The 9499-nt window shown below is 42.0% G+C and overlaps 1 protein-coding gene across 2 annotated transcripts in view; it reads left to right on the top strand.

The window, feature by feature from the left end:
• Window positions 1–2501: 2501 nt before the first annotated feature.
• The window catches only part of LOC148017664 (putative protein phosphatase 2C 71), a 107813-nt gene continuing 100815 nt past the window's right edge, over window positions 2502–9499 (top strand). Inside the window, exons 1-3 of one of the 2 annotated variants that reach the window (XM_087662438.1) lie at window positions 2502–2975; window positions 3267–3455; window positions 3560–3660. In XM_087662438.1, coding sequence (XP_087518564.1) covers window positions 2522–2975; window positions 3267–3455; window positions 3560–3660 — 744 coding nt within the window. In that variant the 5' untranslated portion in view covers window positions 2502–2521. The remainder of the gene's footprint in view (window positions 2976–3266; window positions 3456–3559; window positions 3661–9499) is intronic. The other variant, XM_087662439.1, reaches the window with a different exon arrangement.

The raw sequence follows: 9499 nt of genomic DNA, 5'->3' as shown, positions 1-9499 counted from the left end.
CATTTTGGGTGAGTTCCTTGTTATTTAAAACAATTCTCAATGTTATATGCACTCAAATGCTAGTGGTGTGCTTCTTAAAGTGCGCTGTGCGAAATCAAGCTATTAGCTTTTTGTGCAGGTCAAGTGTTTAATTGATGCAGTGTGCAAATTCAATGAAAACAACACAGTGCAACATACACATTTCCTGATTCTTTTGTGCATTTAACAACTAGTCTAGTAGGTTTGTTTTGGTCTCTACAATGTCCTAGACATGTGGTTTGTGGGGCATCATATTTGGTCAATGAGTCCGGGTCTCTATTGAGACATGGGGCCGAGGGTTAGTGTTGCGGTCGTTTTTTGGGCCATTAGATCGCGATTCACGAGTCTAGTGTCCCTATGAACCGTTCTACACATTTGGATGCCTACGAGGGTGTCATCTAGATTGGGTTTAGCCTTTGCATGTCGTGGGGTCATGGGTGGGTCTAGTTTGCTAGAATATGGGTTCTCTTTTTCTTCTTGTTTTGCCCTGTTTACAACAATAACCCTACTGTTTGTTTCTTTGTTTTTTCTGTTTTTAAAAAAACCTAAATGCATCCAAATCACAAGCAACTACTTACACTAATCCAACCTACATACCTAAATGCAAAAAACAAGAAAAACTTACTTGCAAAGGAGATCGAATACCTCTTCAACTCCCTTGCTTCCTACCTATCTCAAGCACCGGTTCGGAGCAAACCCTACATCAATGCTCGATTCGGAGCGCGCATGCACTCAAAGCTTGAATTCATTGGTCCCGACAAACAGATGCAAAATGTGGGAGCTTCTTGCTCAACCGCCAAGACCCACAGATTGCTTATTGTTTCAAGCATTTCAAGCCTCAAACTTTCAAGGTTGTCATTGCGTTCTTCCTTCTATTTCTTGAGTCGAGGGCAGACTTTTTCCACTTTGCCCTACGCCTTTTTAATTTTCTTTTTACTTTCTTTGCACTGCGGTTAACATTGGGCAATCTCTAAAAAGTGCCCTTGTTTCATACACTTGAAACATGCATTAGGGAGGTTCTTATAGACCAATGCTTGGGCTCTAATTGCCTAACCCTTTGAATTCCTAATTATAATGGTTTCCTTGAGCTTGCTGGTAATATCAACTTCTATCTGAATTAGGGGGTGCCATCTAGGATTGATTTCGGATGTTCAACGCTAACCCAAAACCTTTCCTAATGAAGCTTCTATAGAGCCTAATACACGGTAGAAGGGTTCAAAGAGATTTAAAAACTCCAGCCTCCACTTTGGGACATTAGTGGGCTTGGGGCCATGGGGGTTGAATTCGAGATGCCACTTAAAACAATGTCAATGGAGAATTACGAAGCATCCATGGTCTTTATGAGAGGACATTCATTGTCATTTTCTTAGATTTGAATAAGAATATAAAATAATTGTTGGGAAGAAATTTGGGTGATTTCACTCAAATACCTAGGGGCCATAAGTTATCCTTGATCTATGATCTTAGGACCGTTTTAGGGGGTTTGGCCCCATGGCATAAACCTATAAAAAATTGGGAATGGTATTCTGGGAACACTCTATCGATTAATTCATTAGAGAGGGTTATAGAGCCTTCTTTTGGGGGGTTGTTTTTGATTGCTTGTCTACTCCTTTCAATTAGCTTCCTTGCGGCACTTGGCCGGTGTCTTTTTGGTTGGTGTTTGGTTTTCATGCTCTTGTTGATTGGCTTGGGGTTCCTTGAGGTTTTTGGGGAGGAGATTATTGCCTCCATGCATGCTAGCATAATGCAGGCAATGGCCAGAGCTATTACTAGTGAGGGAAAGGGAACACTGACTTGCCAGGAACCAAAAGTAAGAATGCTTGAAAGACTTTGAGGAGGGATATTGTTATTGAGGTAAAGAGGGTTACCTTGAATAGATGGAAATGATTGGCATAATGCATCTTGATGGGGACCAATTTAGGCCAGAGTTTGGTTGATTCTCCTTTGACCTTCACGATTCCAAGCTTGTTTGAGAGGATCTAGATATAGAGTGTGATCATAGGCCTGTAGGGCTCCAAGAGAGGAGCCACAAAGGCAGTCATGGGGAGCCCATCTACTGAGGCGCCTAAAGGCTGCAGGTATTCTTTAGGCCCCCTTTGGAAGGTGATGATTGCTTGGTAGGTAGATACCTCCACATGGGGGGGAGAGAGAGAGGGGTTATAAATGACCCATCACTAAGTACTTGCAAAATCCTCTCTCTCCCTATTTTTCAAATGTGACTTTTAAATTTTTTTTTCTATGAACCATGTAGGCTCAACATGATTATGATGCTTTGAGTTTTACCCTCATTTCATTCCCTTTAAAAGATAAATATAATAACATTTCACAAAAACTCCACTTTATTTCTTGAATACCAAAGCTCTCCTCCTTATGTTACATAATCTTTAGGTTTTCTCCATAATTTTGAAAGTCACCCAAACAAACCTTTGCGCCCTTTTACCGGAGTGCATGTATTATTTTGACTTACACGTGTCACGGCTCTTGCCTTGCAGTGGTCACAGTCATGTCCTGCAGAAGCATTGCGTACATATCCATTTGGATGAGTGTCCTTTGTCTGCATGCCATCAGAGCGTTATCACCAGAGAAGTCTGAGCCTGGACTGCTCCTTTTTAGGGTTTCATCTAATGCAACCGAGTACAGAGCTGTAGCACGCAGGCCATGGCTGGCAGAGCCTTCCTGCGTGCTCACAATCTCACCATCAATCTCTGACTCATTTCGCCCCGCCGCCATGGACCAGAGGCTAATTGCTGCAAACCTGAGCACGAGGGGCTTCCCATCCCCCGTCCACCTCCATCGCCGTTGGCAGGTCTCCCTCAATCATGATTGCGTAGGAGCCGTACATGTCCGGGCCTCAAAGAAGTTTCCGTGCCTGCGGTCCATCGTGGTTGCCAACCCCTCCGTCGGCTATGCCTGCTTTGCCTCTGCATCGGGTGATGATATGCTTTTGTCTTCACAAGGTAACTTTGTGGATTCTTGATACACTGTACTGCTTTCTCACAGCTGTAGTTTGCATCGTTTTGTGCTGAAATGCTGATAGTTTGAAGTGCTAGCATTCATACCATATTCCGTTTTTTTTTTTTTTTGGGGACAAGATATCTTCAATTGGTTAGTTCGGGCACTTAAGACATATAAAAAGCTTCTTGACAAGCTGCACAGTAGCTAACAGGATGGATGATCACCTTTTGATAAGCAATTCAAGATTACTACAACAAAACTTTTGACTAGTAAAAATGTTCTGCTCTTTGTAGAGTTTCCTGATGGTAGCATCCTGTTTAAATTTGGTAGCCCGGATGATCAACCTCCAGACATCACCAAGGTTGCGGAAAATGGGTCAATCACAACTTTTGAGAGCCAGGAATCTAGAGACGTGCCAATTGTTCAGACAGGAACCCAGGCGCAGCTGGAAAAAGCTACTGAAAGTGAATCTCATGGTGATGGTATGGTTCACACTATCATCATTAGCAATTGCGAGCTTAGTTATTTGGGCAGCTTAATTATGGTTTAATTTTGGTGATAATTGATTCTGTTGCTGATTTGGAAGTTCTTTCAGAGGAGGCAAAAATCACTACACGTGAAAAGGACAACGAGGCTGCCATTGAAGCGAACAGCAGCTTAATGACATCAGGACAAGAACTTGAAAAGGTTTTGTTCTTCTCTCATATAGGATCTCCAATTCTTGTGCACTAAATTATTTTGTATGTAAATTGAGTTATTTTATATAATGGTGAACTGATTTTGAGCTTTGAAGCTTGATGTCAGCTTTAGAGTATGCCAGATCGATGTAAAGCAATGGACGTCCTATCACTCTTTCAACTAAAGTTTCACTAAGTGCCTAGGCCAATCCCATTGAGTGACCGCCTTTTGGTCATTTGTGAGGACTAACTTGCTGCCATGTCACACGCTGAGACTGTGCTGTTTCGAATCACTCAAGTATAGATCGAACGAGGCTCACTTCCAAATGGTTGTTGGCTCAGTAGCAATTGAAATTGTGGGTAGGCAAGGGAAGGTTGACAGCCCAAGCATTTAAAGGCAAGAGTATTGAGTAGCAAAGTCTTATGTAGTGAGCCTCAACCAGAGTTTGGTGAGGACATATGGAGCTCTGACACACTTTGTTGGTCAATCCCTTTCTTGAGACAATAGCCTTCATCATAGGCACATTAGTTGGGGATCGGGGTTTCTTTGCCTTGTCCATGGTCTTTTTGGACTTGCCTACCTCACGACCAGCAGTCCCATGTGGCCCTTCTTCAGTAGTCAACTCTTCTTCTTCAGCATTTCATGTCTAGGTAGTTTGGATTGCACATTTTTTGGTTGGATGCCTCGTTCTTGGCTGGGTATGACACCTTTGCGGAGATAGACTAGCTTTGGACACTTTATGCTTGGGTGGCCACTTTGTTAGTAGGTTGAGTCTGGATAGGCAAGTGCATGTCCAATAGACAAGCAACTAATTTGGGAGTAGGTGATCAACACATTGGACCAATTGGTTAGTTTTCAACCTCACTTTCTATTTAAAGGGCAGGCCATCTTCCCATTCATTGCTTTTTAGCCCATCTCCTTCTCTCACTATTGTAGTCATCATTTCCAACTACCTTCATCTTCTCTCTTTTCTCTCCTCTCAATTATTGTATCCATTTCTTTCTTTTTTATGAAGCACAATGACTATTTTTGTGCATGTCAGGCACATTCACACTGCTCGTGTATCATCCTTATACTAGGTTAAGATGTTTGTGCATTCGATGACCCTTGAGATGAAGCTACGACAATTGTTTGTACAAAGCTCCCCATCCTAAAGGTCCACATCAATATGATGGAGGAGATTTGGGATGAGTTAGCAACTCTTGGGTAAGGTTATCTATTGAGAGAACATTCTTGTGACACTCTTGTCTCATCTTCCATCATTGAAATACGATGTCTTCTACACTAGTCTTGTCATCTCATGCATGTGAGATATCACCACATGGGAGGACTTAGTCTTCATAACTCTAGAGCAAGATGCACCTCACAAATAGATAGGTTCAGTCGGAGCTGGTACATTCAGCCCTACTTTTGTAGCAAATCCATTTGGTAAATGATAATAGAAGAAGATTAGTGAGAAAGGTGCCTGATTAAACCCACGAAGTTGTCCAAAGCTTGTACACACCTATGATATACGCTATGTAATACCCCTTCTCAAGTTTGAGATCATGGGTTACAAGTACAATGAATATAGAATCATGAAAGATCCACCATAGCATATACACAATGACAATTGGAGAGGTCCATGAATATCCAAGTAGTGGTTGATCAAGCCACTGCCAAGGTGCCTTGGAAAGACACTAATATCAATGTCAATCGTACCAAAATAATTGACCACAGAGAATAGAAATGGCTGAATCTTGATGTTTGTCACAAAACAACTCCATAGAAAGCACATCGTGACCATGTATTTCCCGGCTTTAGTATGGTTGACTGGGAATAGTTTAGGAGCAAAGGTTGTTCTGTGTGTGTGTGTGTGTGTGTGCACGGGTGTGCATTAGTTTCGTATGAATCATACGTTTCAGGCATTGTGTTAGCCTTCTTTGGGCATCGAATAGAGGCAACTGGGTAGTCCATTTTAGGGTTTCTTTGGTTGTCTCATGTCTTGATTTAAGGCTTTTAGAATCTCCTTTTATCTTCTGTCTTGTCCAAGGCTTTTGCATATGCTCCATTCCACTCTTAGTAGTTGTATCGCATCATCTTATTGGGAGAATGAGCAACAGAAGTAAAGGAATCACAATTGCTGAATGCTAAGAAGAACGAACAGTGAAAGAGAGAACACAAGAACTCAAACAATGAATGAACAGGCAATCAAATGATAACACAATACAATAGATGTACCTTACAAACTAGAGGTGAATCATAGGTTTGGTGACCGAGAGTGTAAGGAAATACTTGAACACCAAAGAGAGACACACCTGCATGATAAAAACTAAGTCTAGTAGAAAAACAGAGGTGAATAGTAACTCAAAGACAATGAACATTGAAGAACGAGTTTATGATGCTCAATGTACTAAATACACAATATAGAGTGAATACAAAACCTTGAACACTTGTCTCTTTGAAGCTCCTAGGTAGAGAGTCGAGCTAAAGAGCACCATACTAAGCCCTTGTGAATGATTAACATTTGCAAACACAGATTTGTGCATTTGGACGAGATTGAAAGAGGTAGTGGTAGCTTTTAGACAATGGGTGGCAAGCTAAGATTGCTGAAGAAGTAGGTAACAACTGGGATTGCAAAATGTAGCTTTCTAGCTATTAAGCTAGAAAAGGTGCATCACACATTAAATAATCATTGGCTCATTCAAAGAGCCCCAAAACTCAAAGATTACCAAGGTTTTTGTCTTCATAAGCACAACACCCAAACTTTGGAAGGATCCACATCTATAAACAGGAGTTGTGGAGATATGCTAGGGTTTGGAAAAGGAAACACGGAGTGCAAAACCATGATTGAAACACAGAGAACTCAAACACAAATGCAAAAGTACAAACAATCAAAAAAGAGAACTCTAAAGTAAATGAATGAATGTTGTAAATGATTAAAAGTATGTACAAGATGATTAGAAGGAGAGCTATCCAATAGGTGGTGGCTCTCATGGGAGTGGGCTAAGGAGGAGGGGATGTGTTCCGTCCACCGAAGATGGATCTCGAGTGCTCTAAGCATTAGTCAGAGGAGAGGTTGATGAAGAAAAGTGTTGAAAATGCAAAAACTACTTGTTGTAGATGATGATAGTGTTGACAAGCTAGGGCAAAATGTAGCTTATAGGAGTTGCCAAGCTGAAGGGTGGTAGCTGGAGCTAACCATGGTAGTAGGTTGAATGAGGCACTTGATGGAGATTAGAAAGGATTGGGGTAACTTACAAAGCAAGGGATAGAGGAAGTGGCTGGACAATCTTCTTCTTATAAGGGAAGGAGTTGAGGTAGGTTTGGGAATTGGTAATGAATTCAACTTTGGTGTGGGTTAGAAAACCCTTAGTTGTGGATGGTGTGATTTTGGGTAGGGGTCTAATATTTGTGGCCTTTGAGTGACAATTTGAATTGGTTTAGGAGCAATTTGGGAGGGTAAGATAGGATTTAAATGTGTAGTTGATTCCTTTCCACTCCTTGAATACTTTGATGAAAGATATGGCTGATCAACATAAGAGGAGGGTTTGTGCATTTGAGCAATCGGAGACAATGGTATAGTGTGTAGGAGGGGGATTCTCCACACAATGGGACTAGAGGACTGAGAGTGACACACTTGTGGATATGGGGAAGTGCATGGTACGCGAGTGGCATTCCCAACAACAACGCACTAGGGTGCAAAGCGGTGCATCTCTAAATGTCTAGTGATGGCCTAAAATGCTTAATGTACATTGAAGACTACGCGAGTTAAGATAGGATAACCTATGGTAGGACTAAAGTAGAGTTGTAGATGCAATAGAGAAGAACTGAAGTGGGAAGTGAGTGTGGGAGGGAAGGGTGGGAAATGTGGAGGTCAATGTGAAGCACTAAACTTAATACTCAAAATGAAATATAAGATAAAGGGTTACCTTGTGGAACATCTCTGATTATAGAGTTTTCTTCTACTCCATATTATCAAGATAACATCTATGCTCGAATACCATGTCAAGAAAAAATGACTAAGAGATGAGAGGCAGTAGGGTTTGCGGGAAGAAACACAGAGTGTGTATGGCAAACATTGAGAGAAGAGAAACTCAGAAACATAAGAACACGATGATGATGCACTGAATCATGCTATGAGAAGAAAAGCTAATACAGTGGAGCCAAAGCTCAAAAGATGGTTGCATTGTCCTGTTTGAATTAGGCAGTAGCACCTGTGGGGAATTTGCATAGTGAAGGGAGCAAAATGCAATCTTTTGGGTAGTGGGCTATCGAAGTAATCATAGAAAGTTGAAGGATAGTTGTTGAGGGAGCGAACTGTAGTCCTTTGATGCCATTAGAGGTGAAGAACATGTTCACCAGCTATTGAGGGAGCAAACCGTAGTTCTCAGATGTCGGGGAGAAACGCGAGAGTAGCCCAGATATTGATGCTAGATACTAGATGATGACGCCACATGTGTAGGATCTCCTAGGCTGCAAAATGCAGATACCTGGGGCCATGTTTGAATTAGGTGGTAGCACCTGTGGGGAATGTGCATGGTGAAGGGAGCAAAATGCAATCCTTCGGGTAGTGGGCTATCAAAGTAATCACAGGAAGGTGAAGGGTAGTTGTCGTGGTTAGCTGTCGAGGGAGCTAACCACGGTCCTTTGATGCCGTCAGAGATGAAGAAGATGCTCACCAGCTATTCAAGGAGCAAACTGCAGTTCTCAGATGTTGGGGAGAAACGCAAGGAGAGCAGCCTAGATGTTGGCGCTAGGTACTAGATGATGATGCCAAATGTGTAGGATCTCCCAGGCTGCAAAACGCAAATACCTAGGGCTAGATGAGTTGACGCTAGGGATGAAGAAGCTAATGCCAGGCAGGAGAGAATGTGGCCAGGCAAGGAAAGGCCTCTGGATAGTGAAACACAAGAATGACTGTTGAAGGGAGAAAAAAATTGACGCCTACTATGAACTTTGATGCCAGATAGGAAGAAGTTTTAAAATGCAAAGTTTGATGCTGTGGAATAGGGCGCTTGAAGTAGAGAAAAAAGATAGAGTAGACAGCCACGAACCACAATGTCTGTTGGAAGGAGTGTGAGGGTAGTGGAAGGGTTGGAGAGAGAAGGGAAGGGTGCAAAAACCCTAAATGAAGTGTGTAAATTGAAGAAGTGGTTTCTTAACAACCCCTCTCAGGTCAAAAAAGGGATGAAGAAAAACAAGCGAAGAGAGATATAAAGAAGATGTAGAGGATCCCAAAGATCCAAGACTTTCACCTAAAAGGGAACCTATAGTAAGGTACAATAGACAGGATGAATTGTAAAACCTTGGATGTTCCAAGATTTCCACTTGAAAGATAACTTGTAGTAAGGAACATTAGGCGGGATGAGTTGTAGAACCTGACTCCACCTTGGGAGAGAAGCCACTAGCTCCATAACTCCATGTTAAAAGGAGTTCGAAGGCCTCATCACGAAGTCACAGTTAAACCTCCAAGGCTAGGATCTAGGTGGTACATAAAGATCTTGGGTATCAATAGGAGAAATGGTTGTTGGAAGACAACCATCCCCAAAGAGTAAATGGTGGGTGAAGAATGTCATGATGAGTAGGTGGCCCTTCTAAGGGTGGAGATTCAAGGACCCCCTCTAAAGATGTAGTAATAGGAGCCCTCTTTGAGGGCAAAGTGAGTACATCTCCCTTTGAAACTCCCTCTATGAGATAGAGGGAATCTAAAAACTCATGGATCATGGACTACGAATCATTTGACAACGACGAAAGTGTTGCCGGTTGTGTTGAAGTGTCAAAAGTGGTGCAGCAAAGGAAGCGTAGACAAGTGCTGAAATAAATTGTTGAACACAAGACAGAAGAACAAAAAAACAAAAGAACAAAA

The sequence above is a fragment of the Lygodium microphyllum genome, chromosome 22 (genome assembly GCF_053477565.2).
Source record: "Lygodium microphyllum isolate KBCC chromosome 22, Lygodium_microphyllum_v1.1.10, whole genome shotgun sequence".
NCBI classification, from domain to species: domain Eukaryota; kingdom Viridiplantae; phylum Streptophyta; class Polypodiopsida; order Schizaeales; family Lygodiaceae; genus Lygodium; species Lygodium microphyllum.
Note: the sequence above shows the minus strand (reverse complement) of the source record. Positions and strands in the feature narration are given on the sequence as shown.